We start from the raw sequence: 24,540 nt of genomic DNA on the forward strand, positions 1-24,540 counted from the left end.
GCTAGCTCCATTTTCTGATCACTGTTAAGAAAAAGCCTTCAGTCCTTTAGTGTAACTTTTATAGTATGTTAAACATTGTGTAACAGTAGTACAAGTAGAGAACAGTCACAACTGTGGCTATTGAGCTAAGCAAAATGTTTACATTTAATAAACACAGTGAAACACCTCGTCATACATTAGAACAGGTGATCATTTAAAGGGAAAGTTTGACATTTTTGGAGATGCTTTTATTCTCTGTTTTGCCAAGTGGTAAAAAGTTTAGCATCAGGAGGAAGCTTTAAATAAAACACTCCCTCCAGAAGTTGCTTACTGAATGCAGCATAACGACCAAAAAACGGGGAGAAAAAGCTTTTTCTGTGCCTTCCCCTTTAAAATGACAAATTATAGTTTGTATTCAAATTAAACAAGTGAGATAAATGTGTTCGTTAAACAATTATTCTCCCCGTCCTCATGTGATGTGAAGCCGACAGCCGGCTGGCGGTAGCTTCATATTGCTCAAGCTTTAGATTGGTATTGATTGTGTTATTGAACACTCTGCTAATAAGTATTTTATAATCTCTAAAATGTTGGAACTCTTCCTTTAAATCAAACATCTTTACATCTGGAGCCCTTGCTCCACATGAATTTGTGTACAACATTGAATGAATGCATTTCTAATAGGTGTGTCTTTAATACATAATGTATTCAATAGCAGCAGCAGCAGCTACAGAACTGCATCCCACAGCAGTTAACATGCATTATCAATAATGAATACAGTTTGTTGACTTAAAGTGCACATTAAACGAGTCACACAGACGTAAAAATAACAGCAACATCAGCGTCCTTTACATTTCTCTAGCCGAAGAAAGCCCTTTTAATTACTTGTACAGTAGTATGGTGAGAAAAATACACAGGAAGACCTCTGATCCAGTCGAGCAAAGTTAAAGTTAAAACGGACACAGCTATCAGATCACTGTATTACCACACATTTGTAACATGAATTCATCTGAAGACCAGGTAAGGCTTCAAGAAAAGAGTTTGGGAAATATCTGGGGCTGAGATGTGAGTGAGCAGTTTCTTCAGGGTCGTCTGGCACTACTAACGATGAATAGTTCTGCACGTAACGCGCTGCTTTTTGGTCATTTTTGTTGTTTTAAAATTCAGTACAGATGAACATACAGCGCTGCAGCTTCATATTTACATCTTGAGTCTCCTATTTCCCAAACTGTTTCCTTTAATCATGTCTATATAAGTACACTACAAAGCTCTAAATATGTGTCTCTCCTCAGTGCCACCACATGAAACATCAGTACAGAGCAGTCGTGAAGCTCAATGAGTGTTTGGTGTCTACATGGTCACAGTTAAAATGTCTTGTGCTACATCCAGTCTGATCAAGCAGGATGATTTTTTTTCTTCTCCAACATGCCCTCTTGTCTGCACGAGGGCTCAGCAGGCGTAAGGCGGAGGTTTTTCAAAGGGGCTGTAGGCTGATCCGTAGAGGACAGGAGCGTTTGGTGTCAGCATGTAGCCCCCCGGCTCTTGGATGGCTCCCTGAGGCTGTGGCTGGCTGGGAGCCTGAGAGGGCTGCTGGCTCTGGTTCTCTTCGGAGAGGCCAGAGTTGGAAGCAAGGCCTCCGTTAGAGATCATCTGGGGAGTAGAAGGTTGCTGAAAGCTGCCGTTATGCTGTGGGAGAAGAGACAGGGAGTGGTAGGCTGCAGAGAGGTATGTGGAAGTAGAGCCAAGATATCTGAAATCATTTCAGACATTTTTATGTGGAATGAGCTGTTCTCTGGTAGTTGCCACAGAAATACCAGCAAAAATATGAGCAATCATCACTTTTTAAACCTGTGGAAAACATTACATATTTACAGAAAATCCTGTGAGGAGTTTTTAGCAAGTAATAATAAAGCTCAAATGTATACTGACGTCTCTATTTGACCTTCAAAAGTAAACAAGACCATCACTGAGTAGATTGATTATTTCTATAGAGTTACTGATAACGCCTGTAACAGCTGCTACCATGATAAAGATGAGGCAGTTGCTAAAACGTAAGCGTAAATTTACATTTTCCACAACTAAGACTGACAGAGATTGATACATTTGACTGTCAAAAGAAAGCAGGATCGGATATGTCAGAAGAATAGGATTTCTTTACAGGGCAAGATCAGTAAAGAGCTAAGTCACGCCATTTTGTTAACAGGGGCGCCAAAAATGACGCAAACCAAAAGTCCCTCACTGGATCTTTAAAAAACACTGCTGATGTGTCTAGTGATTCAAGGTAAGATGAGTGGTTTGTTTAGGAATTACATCCCAGTTTATGCAGTTCAAGACAAAGGCGTTCTCCATCCCACAAACTGAACATAATGACAAATAGGAGAATACACATATACAGCCATAACTATGATGATGATGTCATTATTTTTGCAAGGATTTAGAAATTAACCAAGTAATTGAACACATTCTACCTTGATGGTAGTGCTACATGAATTAAAATCCATCCTCAATGTTTACCATATATGTTTTTTTTACCTGCTCTTTTGTAATGTTAACAGACAAAGAGTAAGGTATTTTACCTGCTTTTTGTAAAGTGTCTCGAGATAACACTTGTTATGAGTTGACGCTATACAAATAAAAATTGATTGATTGATTGATTGACCAAATTTCATGACAATCATCTCAAAGGTTGTTGATATAATTCAAACAAAGAAATAGACTTCACCTTGGAGCAAAAGAAAAACTCTGCCAATCATCAAAGCTGGTTGGGTTTATCTTCTGGACTTTGCTATATTTCAGTCTAAACTGAATCCGTCCACAGACTCATTGCTTCGATCTGTGCCACTCACGGTTCCGAAATTGTCTTCATGTAACAAGAAAGTTGTATTTTATTGTTCAGCAGATATTTAATTAGTACGACAAATAAAAAACGGTTCGATGTTTGAACGTTAGAAATCTGCAGCAGAGCAGGTGAATATTTGTCTTTTTGTTCCAGTGCTTTGATGTCGGAGGAAAACAGCTGTGCTGGTGCTGTGAAAACATATTTTATGTCTGCTGCTCATGTGGCTGCCATACTCAAACAATGCGAGGGAGGAAGAACTTTATTCACTGAAAGCATTTTTTCCTAGCCTTAGTGAGAGGCACATGTCATACTTAGAGAATAAATGACGGCTCTGTTCCATTCCTGTGTCCCAGTAGAATCACAATGAACCAGCATGAACCCTACCAGGACAGTGAAACTGGAGCAGCCGAATGATTTCTTCCTAATTCATTTTCTTTTTTTTTACTCAGATCCTCTGTTTTTTGTCTCGCGTGAAAAGGCTACTACTCTTCTTTTCTTAAGCCACGGCTCCTCACCTGCATTGGTATTGGATAATTGGGGTAGGCGGGCAGAGTTTGTCCTGAAGGGCAGAAGCCGCTGTAGGGGAACATGTGCTGGGTGGGGTTGTACAGGATGTGTGGTGATGGTGAAGGACTGGGAGCCATCGGAGGAGTCGGCTTCTGCTGAGGGAGAGAGACAAAAAATGCAAAGGTATAAAGATGACCAAACATCACAGGTAGATGTGAGTGAGTGTGCCCCAGTTATGCATAAAACTCACACTTTTTTTACAGTATATCACAGGTAAAGACACAAGCTAAGATAAGGACCATTCAGGCCGACAAAATACGACCAGGTAGGACCACCAATCTAGTCTTATCTAGAGATTAACAGTGCTTATTTTATTCTGGAGATATTCATTGTTACTGAGTGTTCAGTGTTATCACATTTAAGCATGACGTGTGATGATGAGACATTGAAAAAAAAGACATGTTAACAAATCAATACTGTAGGCCTATTACAATTTGTTTTCATGCTTTTAAGTCTGCTATTATTATCTGGTAACTTAAGTCCCTTCTTAATGAACAGATAGTGTTTTTATCCTTTGTAATACATTAACCTACATAACAGTTCATGCTCTAGTACTGCTGAATTAATGATTGTATTCATAGATAAAACAGTTGAATTTGAACTGTTTCAATACTCTTCATTTAGTAGTAATCATTTGTGTACTCTTGGTTTGACAAACCAGCGTTGTGGTTACTTAGACAAATTAGGAAGCTAGACCTTTTAAGTCGAATAATAGATATTTCACGCCTTTAGAGCTCACCATATCCTTGTAGGCTCCGAGTATGGCTGCAGTAATGATGCCGAGGAACAGGCCGATCACGTTGAGCACCACTGAGGCCCAGAGCAGACGGTGCAGGTGGATCACGTCCCAGCAGCTGTTGACCCCGGTATACTCGTAGTACTTTGTGTGGTGCTCGATGCTGGAGGAGTGAGAGAGAGAGAGAGAGAGAGCAGGGGTCAGTATTACTTAAAGGGCTACAACAGCAATGTAACCTGTGGACTTTATGCTAAAACGTGTCAAAATGTCTGCCATAGAAAAGGCAAACCACTTTACAAATCAGTGTTTTTTCTTTATTTCAAACCTTCCTGGCAGTGAGGAAAAAAACAAATAATGTATTACTTTTACAGACTTTCAGAATTACAAACATAGCTGCAAGCGGAGGGAGCCTTAAAGCTATTCTTTTTTAACAAATAACTCCCACACCAGGGTTTTAAAAGTGGGTTGTAGGAAAGGTAATTTATAATGGGAGAAAGATTAAAAAAGAACAGATGAAGAAAAGAACCTTGTTAATTTGTGTGTTGTTTAAAAATGATCAACAGCAGAGCCTGAGGTAGGTTAGGATGTTGTTACATCATTTTCTGCTAATCATGAATACCTGGAAGATACAAGGTCAATCTTAAATCATGCAAAAACTCTGCAGTTATGTATAAAGTACATACAAATGTGCAAACTCTTGTTAAACCCAGTACTTATCTATAACATGTAAACACATAAATGTGACATGAATTGGATCTGAAGAGTGTGTTGAGCTTCACCTCTGACAGTTGTACAGGTAGCAGCAGTAGCAGGAGTTGCTCCGCAGTTTTAGCTTGCACGCTTTTTCAGACGCACGGCACGTTACCTGTTATGTCAGAGGTACTTTATTAAATAGTCATCAATAAGTCATCCATCTTTATTTACAAAGTGTCAAATCCAAACCAAGTTATCTGATAGAGACACAACGAGAAGGTCTAAACTATACACTTCTCAACATTATTAACAGAGAATCAACTTAATACCATCCAAAAAAAAAAAAAAAGCATAAAGAACAGCAAGATAATCAGGAGACAGGGAAACAGCTTCGGTGAAGAAAAGCATCAGCATGTCAACACAACAACTCCAGAACTTCTGTGTGCTTGTAATTTTATTTTGATGAAATCTGAATAAGATGTGTCTGCCAGTGAACTGTCATTATTTGACCAATAGATGTCAGTATACACTTTCATTCAGGCACCCAGAGGCTGCAAAGACAGAGAACACCCCAACATCCACCTCTGAATTTTGTCTAACAAAAAGTGCATTTCAAGAATTATTTACACCTTATAAAGGAAAACTTCAGAGACATAAAGAAGTGTGTAAGAGGAGAGGTAAATGGTGATACATGAATTTGATGGAAACCATAGACAAGCCAAGGCTACATTCACTTCATGAGTCTAAACGACTGTGATGAATCATATGCCACTCAACACAGACAGAAGTAGTTGATGTATTAAAGAAACAACATGCCATTTCTGTAACTCTGTGTCTTTTGATCAAAACAACAACAACAGATGCTGTTTATGATGTCATGAAATAGTATGGGATTGTGGGGGTTGTTGTCTTCACTGATAAAAACTGTGAAACTAATAATCTTGCTCCATAAAAAGTGATCTATAAAAACAGTAGTAAACAACAGAGAGGCTAGTGAGCCATAGCTTGTTCAAAAAAACTTTATTAAATCTTTATTTATCTACTAAAGTCCTGATGCTCAAACATAGTAGGAAACAACTGTTATACACATCTCTGAAATATAAGTAACAGCATGTGTAGTGGTTGGGGGACATCTCAATGTGGACAGGATCCATATCATGCCTTTAAGTGTGTATGGATTATATGTATGAATGAATCACCTCAGTGTAGTAGTTGTCGTAGGCGTAGCCCGATCCACTGGTGTAGAAGTCACACATGTCCTCAAGCAAGAGCCTCGAGTCCTGTGAGTGTCACAAACAAAACCTTATCTGGCGTTTTGACAGCAGATGTAGTAAATGATGTTTTAGATACAAATAAAATTCATTTTCTTTCTTTTGAGGGGGTAAAAAAAACTCCAGAGCATTTCATTGATGCATTCGTTGTTTTTGTGAATCATAGATAACTGCACGTGTGTGTGTGGCTTGTGTGAATCTGTGCATCCTCCCGAGGTTACGGTTTGTGCCTGATCTAAACCCTCCAACGCACCGCACCATAAAACCCACAGTGATGAACCACAGTGGACTTTATGTAATGTGATTGCAAAGCTTGAAGGTGCAATAAATATGACTTTTACTGTCCCGTGTGCGCAAAATGAAAATATGTGCTGAGGCTCTGATGGCACTGATGATCAATATCAGTGACTCTGTGCCAGGTGCTGAGAGGTCCAGCTTTTTAAACACTCTCTGGTCCACACTCATTAAGACGCTCATTTAAATTCATGAGGCTGATGTGACCGACTGAGGCGCCCACGTAACACACCATAGATTTAAAAAAAAAATCCACCTTATTTGACCTGCTTTTTTCTCCTGATTCTCACACAAACATATTCAGATATTTGTACTAATTTCGCTAAATAAAAATAGTTATTAAATGAAAACAGACAACAAGGGGTCTTGTCACACTAAGTACCCAAAGACTAATGCTATGCTATTTACTTTTTATCCTTATCTCATTGAAGTTTCACTGTGAGTTTACATGAACATGTCCTTGTAAATATTGTCTAATTTGAAATAGTCTTCTTCAAAAGTCTATCCATGCTTACATGTTTCATTATGATTATTTTTTATACGTGTTTCCGGGTAAAACAAAAGTTTTGTCGTGTTTTTCTGAACTTCTGGACACATTTAATCAGCCCTTTTGTGCTGAATGTTTTCCTCGGCTCTCTGCAGGTCGGCTGCTGAGATTAGTTTGTCTGATCCACATGTCCAAGCTGACAGCTCGGTCTGATTACAGCCGCAAAGTTTCTGATCTCAACAGGGTTTCTGTGCCAGTCTTGACCTGCATTCCTGCAAAACCCTTGTTTTTTTTGTTTTTTTTGTCTGCTAAACTCAGGCATGTAAACACATTTCATACTTACGATAAATTCTGAAGCGATGATCCCATCCACTATGGCACAGAAAAAAGCTGCAATGACTCCGATGCTGATGAATATGATTGCTGCTGTGAGCTGAAAGACAGAAGAACAAAGAGGGAGAGAAAAAAGTGTTAAAGTCACGAGGAATGTTTTCTTAAAAAAGTAAATGTTGCAGTTCGTATCCTCAGAATCAATCCAGTTTATTTACAATTATCAGCTTGTGTTATTTATGCACAACTATATCAACTACAGAGGCATTTGATTTACTTGATCATTTTAAACGTCTCCCTCAACTGATATACCAGTTTTTATTATATAAAGGCAAAGTGTTATTAGGCTATTCATACACACACACACACACACACACACACACACACACACACGCACACACACACACTGGTTATGTTAGCTCAGTGTTTCTGCTCATGTGTGTCCTGATTGGTCCTCTGCAGCGTCTGGGCTGAAGGACGATAAAGAAAATGTATGGCTTCTCGCTCTGCCAACACAGAGGTGCTTTGTGGGTAAATTATAGGCAAAGAGGCAAAGAACAGGAGACGAGGATAACCTTCTTTACCAGCAAGGTCAATCTCATTCTCTCGATCCGACACACACACACACACACACACACACACACACACACACACATATAGGCACACACGGTATTGCTTATCTCTAAGAGTTATTAAATCATGTGGAAGAATCTGATCACTGATCAAATCATTCTAAATTTCCATTTGAAAATGAAGACACACACATGTTCTGCCATGTAGCGCTTATTTTGTAAGACAATCTCTCAATATTTTATACACACACACACACACACGCACACACACAAGCACGCACGCACACACACACACACACACACACACACACACACACACACACACACACACACACACACACACACACACACACACACACACACACACACACACACACACACACACACACACACACACACACACACACACACACACACACACAGGGAGTAGACCCAGCTGGCTGATCACAGATGTCTGATCGGGAACTTTATCACTGAGCATCGTTTACTGTCTGTTCAATCGCTCCTCCCGGACCGAACCTGCTGTACTGAGGCAGCAAATTAAACACACTTTTTTCTATACACTGTATCTATCTGTCCCAGAGGGAAGCTGGTCTAAAACAATTAGTCGTAGTGCATATATTTAATAAATATATAGTATCCTGATCCTGTATTTACATGATGAGTAACTAAGTTAGATCTTCAGTTATTTTATGTAGAAGTAGATTATCCTCTGAAGTATTCTGACAAAAAAAGTTTATTTATCTAATTTGTGTTTTGATTTCCCTTGTTCAAAAGATGCTTTGAGGATTTTTTTCAGATTTTAATTAGACTAAAAATGAAACTATTTGTTGATTTTCTGTTTTCATTCTTTTCTTTTTTTAATTAACCATTTACTCTTCATTTTAGACCAGAACAAAACACATTTTAAATTTGCAACCAAGACACTAGAAAGTCTCGTAGTGGGAGTCAATGAGCCTTTTTCATAAATGACACTTTGACATGTCACAGTAAGAAAATCACAGGTGTGTTATAAAAATTAACAATGGCTGAATTCCATTAAGCTGCATAGTTGAGAAACCTGTGCCTTTTCTACACCGAGAACTCAAAATGTTGGCTGTTCAATTTTTTTTTTTTTTTATGTATTTATTTTTATTTTACAGGGACATTGCATATTAATAAACATTTCAGTAAATATGCCAGAGTTAGCCAAAAGGCAAATTTTCATCTGTTGTCCCTGGCCAGATTTTATAAAAGGCTCCCTAAAAAAATAAAAAAAATTCAAACATTGCTAAAAGCTACAAAAACAAGTATTAATAAAAGCACATATCCAATAACCTAATAAAAAGTAATAAAGTAATGTAACGTGCACACAACAAGACAACATGTAACACTATATACAATAAACATGTACAAATTACAAATTACACAAGGCCACATAAAAAACATTGAGTGAGCTATACCTGAAGCTCACCTCAACAGACAACTAACACGCAGGCCACATTCATTTAAAAAACAGGACACATTCATCAATGAAATATAGAATTGAAAAGTTACAACACTTGCAGCATTTTGTGTGAAATAAATATTAATTTGCTGTGTGTTTAGGTTTACCAATGTTATGTAAGCAGGATTAATTCTCCCTTGGCACATGCACTGCTGCTTTCATTTATCTTGTCTAATTAGATGAAGCTGTCTATTACGTAAGAGAATTAATTAAACATAAACTTAAACATGAGATACACTAGATTTATTTATGAGATGAACAATCAATTGCAGCAACAAGAGAGAAACCTGCAGCCTCCTACATCAGGCAACAGGTAAAAAAGAAAAACTTCCATCATGTTATTATCAAACATAAACATATACTGGAGAACTTAAATACACATTTCATGTTTTTACAACCTTTAAGTGTTGCCAGACAGATTTTGTATTTAATTGGCATTCAGCCAATACTATAAATATGTGTCTAGTATCCTGTAATGTAGTTGCCTTGAGAGTTCATGGTCCAATTAAACCCTTTGGGCGGGGGGGATGGGGGTATCTGCTATGAGACTCTAAAATTGACCCCCTGCACCTTTTCAATAACAAATGTGTATACAGCAGTACGTACAGCTGTTTCTTTCGGTTGCCAAGAGACAAACAACTGAAGTGTTATGAAATGTATCTTGTCATCTCAAGGAAATCTGATTCCGATTTAAAGATCACTGTCATGTCTATGGGGCGAGGGGGGATTCAAGATGGAATCCTGTTTGGGGCATAAATTACTGAACAGGTAGTCAGTTCCTTTGCATTAGTTATGTCATTGAAGCAGACACTTCTTCAGTGTAACAGCCAAAGATAAGCCGGAGATAGTTAGGAGTCAGTTCCCTTGATTAACCTTCTATCTCAAGCTTACAAAACTACTTTTCTCTGTACACAAAAATAATTCAATTAATCTTAAGATGAAGGCATAAAAATGACTATTGCTGCTAGGGTGCCCTTGTATATGTATAAAAACATTAAAGTAGATTTGAATGCCTGAAAGTGGGGTCAGTTACCCACTTTGCCCACTTGTTAAGTCTTTGGTTTTAGGGCTCACCTTATAATAAAGGTGTGAGTTGTATATTTAACTAGGGAAGCAAAGCTTGAACGTGTGAGAGCAATACTGAACAAGCTCAAGGAGCATCTGTCAGTCTCGTTCTATTTTTGTTTCACAGGTCGGATTTGTTAAAGGTCCTCCTTATTTACATTTATCTGTACATGTGAGAATAACACATGATTTGTGGAACGAATATTACAAGAGATTTTAAAAATGAATTTCCCTCAAAAAGTCAAACAAAAGGAGAGCTGAGAAAGACTTTTTTTTTTTTCCTCTGCAGGTTTTATCTGCCACCGGCCCAGACTCTCCACTTCATTAGCCGTTTAAATGACTCTGCTTTTATGGGCTGTAAGTGGGAGATGAAGCCAGCGGCAGAGACAATAGAGCCTGACAACTGCATTACTTCACATTACCTTAGCACCAGCTGCCAGCACATAAAACACCTCAACACACACTCAATATCCCAAAACCCCCCCAATCTTCCCTAATGCCACTGAAGCAGAGAGAAAAATCCAAATACTGTAAAAGATGAAGACACACAGACCCACTGTGGACAGTTTTCTGCTCTCTGGAGACGAGTCCGGGAGGAAATATCAATAAGAAAGAAGTGTTGGATGTAAGAACATTTTAAAAAGAAGTCTAAGTAAAATGACTTCTATTTAACTCTACGATAAAATGTTACACTCCTACATTTCAGGTAGACAATTTGTGTTTTTATAATGTATATTTAAGTGACAGCTAACTATGAGTATGAATTCAAGTTCTTTAATTTTAATGGATTTTGGCCACTTGGGGGCATCAGAAACAGACCTATAAATGGACAAGATGATTCGGAAAAAACAGTTAAAAACATCTATCAGCCACAGACAGACTTCATGATTTATCTGTAGATGTGCTTTTGACTCTTTGGTCTCCATCATCTCCAAGGGTCACACTATATGTTCACCAGCTAGTTGATAACTGCCTGCTAATGCTACGAGAGCGGTGCGAGTCAACCAAGATCGCATAGCCTCACAACTAAACAGAGCTGAAACCTGTCATAAGAAGGTTTAAGGGTGAAACAGGGGCATGTGCAGACTTTTGTGACTGGGTAGGCCTAATTGAGATTCTGCACAAAAATACAGCATCCTACCGGTCGATGCGCGACCAGATTTTGGTATCGGAAATGTTCATAAAAACAGTCTGTGTAAATAGTAAAAGCGGCAGAACACGACTGCTGTAATGCAATCCCAGAACCCATTGGCATTCACCTGATAACGACTTGATTTTAAATAATGTTTATGAAAATACACATCTGTGCAAGAGCAGCTAACAATCGGCCATTAAATGTATCTTCTCAATACCACCTTCAGTCTCGCTTCTTAAGTTTCTAGTCGGTTCCTACACATTGCAATGCAGAGGCAAGGAAGTATTGGTTGCAGGTTCTGTATTGCTTATCGCTGGTTACATCCGAATTCCATGAAAAGTTGTCTGACACTCCCAGCTGCCGTATTGTCGTCAGACGGTAACCAATGAGTTACTTCTTTAAGACTAGAAAAGAAGATGTGTTTCCAAAAGTAACAGTATTAAGTATCAACGAAGAAAACCTGCTTCATGGAAATTATATGAAAGCCTCTTTCTGTAACTTTGCACTGACATTTGGTTTGAACTTCAGTCCCGGCTAATGAGCAGGGAGATCATCATTCTACGTTAAACATAAAGGTACCTGGGGTGGCCAATCTACCTGGTTTAAGGAGGGGGCAATGTAACCCAAGGCCGTGCCCGTGTACACGCCCCTGGTGGGAAAGGGAAGCTGCATATTCAGGTGTTAGTAACCTGCAGATTCATGACAATGACCAACTACTTCCATAATAATTGTTAATGTGATCTGACAGACTTTTTTTTTAAACAGAATTAATTATAATAGCCACTTGAATTATTAAAAAAAAAGACCAATGCTAACTGATGCCAAGAGACACACATGAGGAGAGTTTTAGAGAAGATCCATCAGATCCAGATGAGGAGATAAAGACACAAAGAGGAGTTTTATAGGAGTCAGTAAAGATACCTATCACGTTATGTAAGTAAAGTCGCTGACTGGTGCAAGGTCTTTTTCTCCTGCTCAGCGGTCCAGTGACCAATCATGACCACAGCTGGACACACTGCTAATGGGAACTTGTTGGGTAAAATACGACCCTTTAAAGGTTCACTGTTCTGCTGTCCTGAGCTTCAAGGTGACCAAAAGGGCGACAGTCTGTGAGATACAGACAGTAACTGAAGGCGCCTCGAGAAAAAGAACATGAGCCGCATGAAAAGGTTGAGCCATAAAAAAATCAGAGTGTCAGTGAGGTGAGAATATGAAGGGAGTTTGTCTTTTTATTTCATCTTTTAAAGGCGTTCATGCTCCACAATCCTTTTAAAGATTTTTGGAGGACAAGATTAGAAAAAAATGAAAAATTGAATTACACGAGTCATTAACATTTTTTAAAGCTTTAGTTGAAGAAAAATCATCCACCCATTCATAAAAAAAAGGGCAGGTCCTATCACATTCTGGGCGAGCAGAATTAATCTAAACAATAAAATCTAGAGATATAAAGTGTTTCACAAGGCAACTCGTAAGAAGGCAATTTAATACAGATCTGAAAGGTGGAAAATGATTATTCCTCATTTCTAACTAAAGATTTGCTCTGCATTGATTTAGATGCATTATGTTTGGCTTCCTACTTTAGAATGAGTCTTATTATTCTGTCTGTCACAATAACGCTTTTTCAGCTGTATGGGGCTGAAGACCTTCATTTCATTTGTATGTGTTTTCTACTTTGCCAAAAGGCAGAAAAAAAAGGCTGTAAGATTTCCCAAACAAGGATTCAAATAAACACAAGTTGAAAAACGTGTCTGTCTTCACAGTTTAATGGACATCAAACAACTCGTCAGCTACTTTTCATGTTCAGTGGCAGAGCAGCAAACAGAGCTTGTGACATCCAGGAAGTACAAGAAGCTTCAGCGCTCTCAGGTGTCCGTGGTATTGTGGTAAAGTTAGTTGTTCTTTAATGAGCAGCCTCCCTCGACCATCTGCAGGCTCTCTTGTTTCAGTACAAGTCTCAAACACAGGAGGAAAGAAGACACCTGCGTGAGGGGAACATTGAGCCACACTGGCCTCATAGGAGACACCGAAGACCAGCCACCCCAGCGTTAAAGTTTAAAGCACTGGACTGGGAGATAAATAAATCAGGATGTCAATGTATTTCATGTTGTTTTCTGCTCTGTGGTCACTCATTTAAAGAAAGGAGTGAGAGCCTACAGAAAATATTTCACTTTTTTTAATGATAAAACATTCTTCTATATGTGATACTTTACAGAGAGAGGCTTTTCACATGCATGAACAGCTTTAAAATGGGTATCTGTGTGGACCAGATTAGATTACCATGCTGTGGTAGAGGCAACGTAAAACAACAACACAATCAGCAAAAAGACAAACTGATATACCGCAGTGACAAGCAGAGGGAGCATGTACGCGTAACACATTTCTTCTATTCTCTAAATCATTGGTTCCCAGCCTGAAGTCCTGGCCCACCAGGGTGGGCACAAAAGATCTCAGGTGGGGTGCGTGCGATGCTTTGTCTGCTCTGAGGTCGTCAAAGTTACATTTGCACATACCAACTGAAATCATGATAGGACCCTTACTGGATACAAAGTTTTTTTTTCATAAGAACAAGTGTGTGTAGAACTAATCTGTGTGAATTTTATCAATGAAAACTACCCAAATTGATGTTCATTTTCCGGGGTCCCGGCTTTTCTTAGATACAAATAGGTCGGGCTCCAAGTCAAAAAGTTGGGAATCACTAAACTGCAAAAAGCCTGTAAAAAAAATTTTTTTTTTGTAAATTAATTTGAGGAAAAATCATAATCTGGAGAGAGGTAGTTAGTTTAGCGCTCACACTCCAAAAAATGAACAGAGAATATTTTACTGTCTGAATGTGTTTCTTACTCGTTAGCCACATCTTTACTTCTACAGCTGTCAGGCCATCATGACTGAATGGCAATACTTCAGACGACAATTCTAAAGCTTCAGTTTTACTATCAAAAATTCTATCTAATTTATAGTGCTAAATGTATAACAATATAAATCCTTGATTTCACTCAGAGGAAAAAAAAGACAATTTCTTATAGTGAAAGTTACCTTAGTGATCTTACAATTACCTCTATTGCTAATAGGATTTATTTACAGCTACATGAAAACATTTGCTGCTTCGGTTAAATTGCTGAATTTTGGTTTTCACAACTGACACCTTTCAAAAACGAATATTGTAAGTGTCATGTGAGTGTTTCTTTAAAAGCTGGTCCAACAAACTCTACATTTTATGCTGATATAGCTACAATCCGAGGTGTACAGTCCACATGATAATATGCTTGAGCTCCATACTCTGTTGTTAATATTATTCACATATGTCATAGATGAAAAGTATGTATTTATATTGCAGTTTAGTAAATTCCAGTATGATAAGCAAGCAGAAAAAGTATTCTTATTGACAAACCAAATGCTACAACTCAAGGTTGGATAGATTTTTTTTGTGTCACTGGTGTCCTCTTGTCTTTGCAGGAACTTCACACAGGTCTCATTGTGAATGTGATACTGTCTTCATTACTTAAATGACACAGAGTAGACTTCTGGTTGCCAATTGCCCTTAACGTGCAATTGTCTGAAACGTGAAACACTTGTCAACGGTTGTAACAAGGTATGGTGATTGGAGGTAATACACTTTTATTATGTTTTATCTCTTTAAGTATGACTCTGAAGCTCTCAAACTGGAGTTTCTAATTTTGTTATGTCACTTTAAGTTGAAAAATCCAGAAGTTATACAGAGCGGCACTTTGATGAAATGATACCTGTGTCCCTGTACAGTATGACATAAAGGAGCCCTGTCACAGACTGACCAATACTAATGCAATTTCCCCTCATGTCACTGAAGTCCAGAGCCAATCACATTCACTGCTCCAGACCACATAATCCATTCGAGTACACTGACCTCGGTACAAGGACCAAGAACACATTACACTGCCACTGGGTAATCAGATTTGATTCTTGCTCATAATAGAGCAATTTCCCATTAAATGGTTTAGTGGATTTGCAAAGTCGGTAACATAATCCTTTAACTTATGGCACATACGTACTGTTTCCAGGAACAGTGTGTCATTTGGGGAAGATGAACATAAATGATAGAATATACACTGACAGAAGTTACCTTAAGCAAGATCAAACAGGAGGCTAAAATGTTGAATGTGTTTAGTCACTCATTGAATATTTTTAAATACTTTTTTCTACTTGGCTGTGCAAGCAGTGCAAACTATAACCACAATACTAAATCTATATATAGTTGCCTTAAAAAAACCAGGTGTGACCAACTTGATGGCAAACAACAGCACAGATTTAACAAATCCAGCAATTATTCTTAATATGGACTTGTGTCTAAGCTTATTATGTCATCATTATCTCTCCCTTTTGCTCCTTTTGGTGTAAAAGCGCTTTGAGTGGTCAGAAGACTAGAAAAGCGCTACAAGCTCAAATTCAATTAGGCTACCTTTTATCATAAGATAATTAATTTTAGATACTGGCCCTTAGAAAGAACACAGGTTGAAGGCTCTACAACATTGGCTTCACTTTTCAGTCATTGAGCCTGCATCCAACTCTAATATACAGTCTATCGGTACATGGAGTTGAAGATGTGCGCGCCTAGTAAGCAACAGTAAAAAAAATTTAGAGCCAAGGTAGAAATACCCTCGGCAAATATGAATTTCTTCGCTTAAGACATCTATGGTGTATAAATTCAACCAGCTGTCATTAGAAAGGTAAAGGTCTGGATTTTTATTACATTTTCTTCTTTGTTTTTTAGCAAAAGAAAAATAGCCCACATACAGCCACTGAATTGGTTCTACATAAAACTCAGAAAACCAGGCCTTTAATGGATGATAGGAACATTAAATTATATATATATTGTGATTCTAAATTTGTTCCAACAACAGCATAAAAGTCAAGGAACGGACTCACCATGGGTCGGCGGTTTTCCACCAGGTGTATGCCAACAATACCCAGAAACGCTCCAAAACTGAGCTGGAGGTGTAAAGAGGTCAAAGTGGAAGACACAAGAAGAATCATTAGACGCAGGAAGGAAGGAAGGGAGGAGTGGGTAATAATGAACAAATAATCCAAGAAGTTTTTCTTCAGGGGAGCAAATGACAGAGATTTGACTGTGACTCACAGTGATCCCGGGGTAATAACCAGCAACAGGCACATTGTCTGTGCGAGTTGCAGAGACCAGACCCACAGTCAGCACCACCAGAGACAGAGCCAGCAGGGATACGGTCATCCACAGAGCCGATTTCCTCCGACGCAGGTACTGATCTGAGGACAACCAAGAAAAAGAAGCAGGGTGACGTGAAGTCCATTTTTACATTCATTGCATTCATTGCATCCTTTTTAATTAAGACGGCGAGCACAGTATTCCAGTATAATATTGTAAAACTGCTCTTTAACTATTCCTGCATACACATTTATGCTTCTATAATTATCTACAAACTGCACTGAAGTATAGTAAAAAAAAAAAGAAAAGTCAGTAAAACTAGTGTTCACTGTGTTGGTGTCCTCTATCATCATCACATCATTATACATCAAACCCACATCATAAACATAAAGGCAGCATTTCAAGTTGATGCTGGCTATAGTTTTATAAAGGACACATTTCTAATATGATAATTTAAAGACTCCCCTTACTCTGGAGAGGCTTCTTGTTCAAATATATAAGCCTAAATGCAAGTTTACAATGCATTGTATTTAAATCTACAGCAACGTGTTTCATATTAGACGTGCCCATAGGAGGGACATTGCCTTAATGTTGCATACCTGCTGGATCCAGTATTTCAGTTGCTGTTTGCTGAGTTGCCTGCTGGGGTTCAGGCTGCTGCATCTTCACTCAATCCGGACAGACACTACGATACTTACTGGAGATCAGGCAAAGACGCCGTTGAAGTTTTGTAATGCAGCTGGTTTTTATCCCTGTTGATTCAAAACTGAGTTCTCCTCATCCTCCGCCAAGAGTCCACCGACAACGAGCTTTAGTCAGATGTGTCTTTTATCTCGGGGACATGTGCTGTTCTTCTTCTTTTCTGTGATAAATAAGAGTTCGGTTTTTGTTTCCACAGCAGCCTGACTCTGAAAACAGACAGGTTCAACTTTTTTCAAAGCTCCTGTGAGACAGAAAGAGAGAGAGAGAGCGAGAGAGAGAGAGAGAGAGAGAGAGAGAGAGAGCCAACCAGCTCCCGTGTTCCCCCTCAGTGATAAATGATTACATTATTTATTTTATATAACTTTAATGATGTATTAATGCGGTCATTCTGGGCGTATGATTCATTAAGATAATTCTTACAGTAAGTGGTTAAAATAGATACTTAACACAATTATGAGTAAACTGAGTTTTTGACGGGTTTCATCATCTACATGCTGCATCCCTCTCGCGTCATGATGCTGTTCATCATGAGTTTACAGCACCCCCTACCGGCCAGAAAATGCATAATGGGCCATTTACTCATTTTGCTTTCTTTCAGTAAAAGATAACAGAATTTCATTTAAATATGTATGAAATACGCAACTATAAAAAAAACCCACCAAGTTTGTACTAAGGTTAATTGTGAAAAAAATCTATTGGATTAAAAAAACTGCTGCAGCTGGATACAATCTATTTACACTTACAAATAAGCAAAAATGTGAAAATGTAGAAAGAGAACTTGATGAAATCATGTGTACATTCAACTCGGCTTGCTGTGAAAGCGTTTGTTGGAAAGTTTAGAAATACTGAACTGTGAAACCTTGGCTAGCATTGTATTAAATAACGAAACAAAACTTGCTAAATACGGCAAGTCTCTCATTCTCTATTAGAGCTTCATTGAAAAATAAAAACTTGAGGTTATTATCATTATAAAAAATGTTCATTGGATTGCAAAAACAATACCAGCGTGAACTGAAATGTTTACACAAAGTTCAAAAACAGGCAGTTTTGATTTATTACGTATAGTTCATTGGCCTTCCATCATCTGCACAAGTAAATACTGTCATGCACTGCTGCCAGTCCCTCAGGACAGAGCGCAGGTAGAGGACTTGGCCTTCTGTTCCAGGATGGATTCACGCCGCAGGTCGTTGGGCAAAGTCCCACCGGGTCCCCAGATGTTGAGCTCACTGTAGATCCCCGTCTCGATCATCTCCTCCTGCCAGGGGATGGAGATGTTCCCCGAGGCGAACTCATTAAAAAACTTGCTGTCTTTGTCTTCAAGTTGCACACCTTTAACTGTGGAGAAGGCCCCCACATTGTCGATGTCCTTGGCATAAACCGTCTTGGAGTCCGGCACGAAAGGGGGAGTAAGGATCCCTGGAAGGAAGGTGCAGATTTTCAAAATGGTTTGTTTAAATTGAAAGGATATGAGTCTCAAACAACTGAGCCTCCAGGATGTCCCCAAACAGCATCTCTTATCAGCATGTGAAATGTTTGTGTTTGAAACAAATTAAAACGTACTTCCTGGAGGTTTTAGAGGTGTTTCATCAGAATTATTTTTAAACAAAGAACACACCATAAGGCTTGTTTTCACTCCTCCAACTCTAATAAGATAATTAGACCATGATGAAACAGTTTCACAAAATGTAAACATTTAGACATCAACAAAGTAAAATTTTATGGAAAAAGAAAATTCAGGGTTGAACAGACCTGAACTTAGTTTCCTCCAGTTGATCTCGACGAAGAAGGGATGCTCTCTGAGCTCATCACATGATCCGTTCTTGAACCCGAGCCTCTTGTCCACCTCTTTAAACAGCAGACCCTCACAGATGGATCGAGCGCTTTCACTGAACTTCTCTGGAAAAAATACTGGATCATTCAGGGTCCTCTTTTTCACCACTTTGTTCTCCACCTTAGCACAGAGATCAGAAAGAGATACAAGTCAAACTAGTCCAAAACCTGCACACTTTACATAAAGTACATTTACTGAATACCTGTAAGAACTTCTCAGAGGTACATATACTTTAAATAAGCATTACAATTTTAGCTACATAATATGTTTACATTAATTAACCTGAAGCATTCCAAATAAAAGGACTCACCCCAATTTAACATTTGATACTTTGAGTACATTTCATTTACATTTTTCTAAAGTCAAATCTTGTTCATGTAAAACATTTCAGTAAGTGCTGGGACATCTTAGGTAAACGACATGAGTACTTCTTTACTACTATTTAAATGTGCCTCATATTTCACAGCAGTATCAGAAGAGGCCACAAGAGGGAAATCTGGAGTCGTAAAATCGAAATAAAAAAAAACTGTTACAAGACTATCAAAAAGGTTTTGGTACATGTTAATGTATCCCAAGTAAATGGAGCCTGAAAATAGGAAAAGGTCAAAGGTCAAAGGTATGTGTTTTACCTTCTCCCCTCTGCTCCTGAAGGGTCCCTTAGCGGCCATAAACTCATACAGAGTGACCCCAAGAGTGAAATAATCCACAGAGAAGTCGTACTCCTCTCCCCTTAGCAGCTCTGGAGCCATGAAACCTGCAAGTGACAGAAAACAGGTTCTGACCTTTCAGTTTAAGAATTGACATTTGGATGAGAAAAGAAAGTAGTAGGAATTTTAAAATGTTAGCAGCACTATTCTGAAATGACATAACTTTATTAGTAATTCTGTAAAAAAAAAAAGATGGACCTCTTGAAGCCGAAATTCTGAAATCATGTCAAGCCACAGAGTCTTTTTGAATATAACAATACGACTACAAAATAACAATACTATGTGAAATTGAAATAACTCTGTAGCTATTATTTGAGTTTTACATTTTTTTTTTGTGTGCAAACATTACCCTGCATTTCAAACTGAAATGTTATGCTTTTTCTTCCTCATATAAACGGACTGAAAGTGTAACAACTGGTGAATGACATGTTGAACAAATTAAACTTAGAGAAAGGAAGAATAACTAAACATTAAACTACACTTTAGTTAGTTATATGTGGCACTTAAATATATATATATATATATATATATATATATATATACTAAAGCACAGGTTCATTTTACAAGTATTCATATTTAGTCCAAATTCCCTTATGCACAGTAGAAAAGTGTTTGACTATAGCTACTTACCAAACTCTGAAGAGTATCTTCATTTAGTTTTTTTTATCACATATTATCAACTCATTTTTTTTTTTATTTAAAAAAGACACATCTGTATATTTAATCTTCACAACTTTTCATCCACAGATTTCTCAACTAACAATATGTTGTTTCTTTAAGTAAATAGGTGATAAAACAACATGACCAGATTATGTTAGTACTGTCTGTTAATGTTGGATTCTATCTTTGCAGTGGTTGCAGTGTTTCAGTGTAGTCCTTCAGGTTACACTCTTAGGATACAGGTAACAGTAGCTTACTGTCTGTGTACACTACAGCCTGTGTTAAGTAAATGTCATATAACAGTCAGATAATGACCAAGTCAAACACTGTGGTGCTGTGAGTTTTGTGGGTGTGGGTTCACAGATCCTGCTGTAAGAGAGAGTAAATGTCCCAGGCTTGACTCTACCTGGAGTCCCGGCGTAGCCCTTTGTTTTCATCTGATCGTCAGCCAGCTCCACAGCCAGACCCAGGTCGGAGATACGCACGTTACCTGTGAGAACAAACAGCAGGGTGATGTCAGGAGCTGCGCTTGTCAGGGATACAAACAATGACTTGTAGATTACATCGATGATGTGTGGCAGAGGGAGACGTTCTCAAGTTAGAGGTAATACACACTGTAGACGTGGAACAAAGCAGGTGGTGTGTGTGTGCGTGTGTGTGTGTGTGTGTGTGTGTGTGTGTGTGTGTGTGTGTGTGTGTGTGTGTGTGTGTGTGTGTGTGTGTGTGTGTGTGTGTGTTTTTGTGTTTAAGCTCAAGAGGGAAATAATCAGACACATTTTTGGAGTCAATAACAAAGTCTTTACAAGGGTTTGGTTTGGCATCTGGCTTAATTAGGTTTAGACAACAACAGCACTCTCATGTGTTCAGTAAATATGAAACAGTGGACAGGGGACATTTAGCTGTTTAGAACAGTCTGTGATCAAGAAAAACAATAACTTTACCTGAACCTAGACACAGCTAGCAAACCATTCCCTCACTAAAGACTTCTTCTAGTGCCTTGTGTTTGTTTTGTACCTTGATTATCCAGCAGCACGTTCTCTGGTTTGAGGTCTCTGTAGATGATCCTCTTCTGGTGGAGGTGCTCCAGACCCTGGATGATCTGAGCGGCATAGAAGCAGGACCGGGTCTCGTGAAATCCTGGATTGTCCTCGTCCACATTATAAATGTGATACCTGGTGGAAGAACAGTGAAGCAAGTCTGTTATCGACATTTATTATCTAAAGGTATATTTATGTCTCTATATGTTACATTTTTATTTCTGTCACACTGGGCTGGGAAACAAAACATTTAGTCTTTTTTATGTATGTAAATAAATGGAATCTTGAATATTAAAGACATTGTGGGTAATTCTAGTATGATCGCATCTGGCACCATAACTCACTGATCCTTTATTTAATGCTTCATACAGCGCTGTATTGTCATGAAATACATAATATCAATAAGTCTTGGTACTTTATATTTACTTGAGTAGGTCCATTATACAGTATCTTTTACTCCCACTTGTAGACAAATAGGTTACTGCAAAATATCCACACCCTTCCTTTACATGAGGGGTGAAAGGGAGAGATGAGACTACTCTGATCAGGAATATCAGTGAGTGAGATCTGACCTCAGGTCTCCTCCGTTCATAATGGTCATGACCAGACACAGCTCTGTTTTTGACTGGAAGGCATAGGCCAAAGAGACAATGAACCTGCTGTGGACTCGAGCCAGGACCCTCTTCTCCACCATTGCCCCCTGAAGGAGACAGGATTATTCTTTAACGCAGGGCACTCATAAAAAGTGGATTATGTTCAGTGACATTTTTTAAAAGCATTAAGGCCCCCTTCACAGTAAAGTCATGACATCCTCCGAGGTAGTTTTTGGCGCTCTTTCTGTTTGTCACTGGGATAACATAAACACTACTTGCCCAATTTTTTTTGCAAATTTGTAGAAGGGTTCAGAATGGGCCAAAGACAAACCCATTGCTTTGTGCGGAGAATGCTGGTTAGACCCCCAAAGGACAGCCGTTGATGTTGTTGTTGATGACAATATATTAACTGCTCTGCCTTTGAGCACTGCCTGTCAACACCTGTCGATTGGACTTAAAGCTGTTTGTTTGCACTTTCTGACTTTGTTTCCCCCTTTCTAGACTTCTTCTTGTGTTGTACTTACTCTCTGATGTTTTTGCTCACATTTGATAAAAGGGTCTGCTCAATGAAATGTAGGATTGTAGAATCGGGAGCCGGGTTAAAAACATATTTAATAATAACTGATCTGCCTCACGGACAAGCCATATCATTGAGCGAATTTGCAAAACCTGTTGTCTAGGCTTCGGTGTCTTTCTAGTTGATTGTGAGAAATAAGCAGAAGATTAGGAAATCCCCTCTATAGCAGCTGTATTCATAAACATGGTAAGATGTGCACTATATAAAGAGATCATAATGTTGTAATGAGGGCACTGATCATATAAGTCAAACGGAAAATTGTCTGCAAAGCTTTGTCTAGACACTGACTGTAGTTCAGAATAAAGGAATAATGATTGGATTCCTCACCTCGTAGCCTTTCCTCTTCTTCAGCCTCTTCTTGTTGAGCTTTTTGCAGGCGTATAGTTTCCCAGTGGCCTTCATTTGACAGGCCGAAACTTCCCCAAAACCCCCTTTCCCCAGTACACGAAATACCATAAACCAGTCCTCTCCTACGGGCTGCATCTCCAGCCACTTCCACTGCAGAAACCTTTTCAGATACATACTCTCCAGGAAGAACGTGAAGGGCACTTCCTGCAGAAAGTCCGTAACACTGTCCATGGTCTCACGGAAAAGGTGGTCCCCAGCTTCTTGGTACTTCTCTTTGACCTTTGTGATGCTGTTTTCAGGCAGAAAGCAACAGAAATACTTTGCCCCAGGCTCCATGTACCTGGACAAGATCTTGCTGGCTCTTTTGACTCGATCCTCGTCCTCAGCCGTGGTGTACTCCTCAATATCCTTCCACAGGCGGCAGGTGCCTTTATATTCATTGTTGGAGTCCAGAAACTCCTGGAAGAGACGTTTTCCAATCGGCTGCTTCACGCAGACCGCCCTGAAGCCGAGGTCTAAAGTCTCCGTCAGGCCTTCACACGCTGTGATGTGAGGAAGCTTCAGGAGGGAGTGGTACTTCTTGTCTCGGTTGGACGCAGGGTTGGCAGTGCCATCAAAGCTCCCTCGGGCCGAGATGTAGGTAGAGTTGGCTACCACTGTTGTGAGGCCACCAATATCCATGATGAGACAATCGATGAGTGAGGAGGAAGGGAGGGAGAAATAGGTAGAAAAAGAAGGATATACAGGGAAGTAAATGCCTGAAATGTGTGCAGAGAAGATCAGATTGCAAAAGGAAAAGGAAAGCTGCAAAGAAGTAGATTCTAGGTGATGAGAATTTCTTCCTCCTCTGGTTCTTCAGTAGCAAAGTTATGACATATCTGACCGACAATGACAGTGTTTCCATCGATCACCTTAGAGTCCCATCTCTCCTTCTCATAGACATGCTGATCTACCTGACTCATCACCTTTCCTCGAAGGGATTTGTCCAGTATGTAGGCTAACTCTGTAATGCTTTATCCTGCGCTGACCCATGTTCCCGCAGCAGTAAAAGTGAAGGGAGACCACAGAGTGAAACAAAGACTCTGGAAAAGTGTATGCATGCAGCGGGCTGGTGGTGACAGGAATGCAGGGAAGCAGAGTGATCTACTGTCACAGAGAGAAATGAGAGATGGAAGTTTGCACAGAGAAAAAAAACCATCATATCTGCAGATTTGTTTCTCTTCAGGCCGAGAAATAAACACAAATTCAGTCTAAAAAAACAACAATCATTCCAACAACATAGATGGATACAGATAAATTGGGTTTCTTAAAGATAAGATGTATTGCAATCTCTAAATTTCAATTTCTCTAAATCTAGCGCTCTGGTAGTCTTGTCATAAGGTAACATTTTACTGCGTTTAAATACTTGTTATAAATCCGAAGTCTCCATATCACAAGGTTATTCTCTTGGACTTTTCTCAACACAAAACAACAGTTTTCATA

The 24,540-nt window shown here is 38.9% G+C and overlaps 2 protein-coding genes across 3 annotated transcripts; both read right to left on the minus strand.

The window, feature by feature from the left end:
* Window positions 1-51: 51 nt before the first annotated feature.
* LOC132972930 (transmembrane protein 255B) lies at window positions 52-17,395 on the minus strand. 2 transcript variants are annotated; one of them, XM_061036095.1, is made up of 9 exons: window positions 17,203-17,395; window positions 16,562-16,704; window positions 16,351-16,413; window positions 7,207-7,296; window positions 6,011-6,091; window positions 4,898-4,983; window positions 4,122-4,281; window positions 3,331-3,474; window positions 52-1,662 (listed from the first exon to the last, which is right to left on the minus strand). In XM_061036095.1, the coding sequence occupies exons 1-9, from the start codon at window positions 17,264-17,266 to the stop codon at window positions 1,426-1,428; spliced, it is 1,068 nt and encodes a 355-aa protein (XP_060892078.1). In that variant the 5' UTR covers window positions 17,267-17,395; the 3' UTR covers window positions 52-1,425. The 2 variants fall into 2 exon arrangements, with proteins under 2 accessions (XP_060892078.1, XP_060892070.1); XM_061036087.1 differs by having other exon boundaries at window positions 3,331-3,477; window positions 17,203-17,394.
* Window positions 17,396-18,106: 711 nt separating this feature from the next.
* On the minus strand, window positions 18,107-23,739 carry grk1a (G protein-coupled receptor kinase 1 a). The gene is made up of 7 exons (XM_061035829.1): window positions 23,038-23,739; window positions 22,113-22,240; window positions 21,518-21,675; window positions 20,910-20,993; window positions 19,766-19,890; window positions 19,055-19,256; window positions 18,107-18,721 (listed from the first exon to the last, which is right to left on the minus strand). The coding sequence occupies exons 1-7, from the start codon at window positions 23,737-23,739 to the stop codon at window positions 18,429-18,431; spliced, it is 1,692 nt and encodes a 563-aa protein (XP_060891812.1). The 3' UTR covers window positions 18,107-18,428.
* Window positions 23,740-24,540: the final 801 nt, after the last annotated feature.

The sequence above is a fragment of the Labrus mixtus genome, chromosome 1 (genome assembly GCF_963584025.1).
Source record: "Labrus mixtus chromosome 1, fLabMix1.1, whole genome shotgun sequence".
Classification (NCBI taxonomy): domain Eukaryota; kingdom Metazoa; phylum Chordata; class Actinopteri; order Labriformes; family Labridae; genus Labrus; species Labrus mixtus.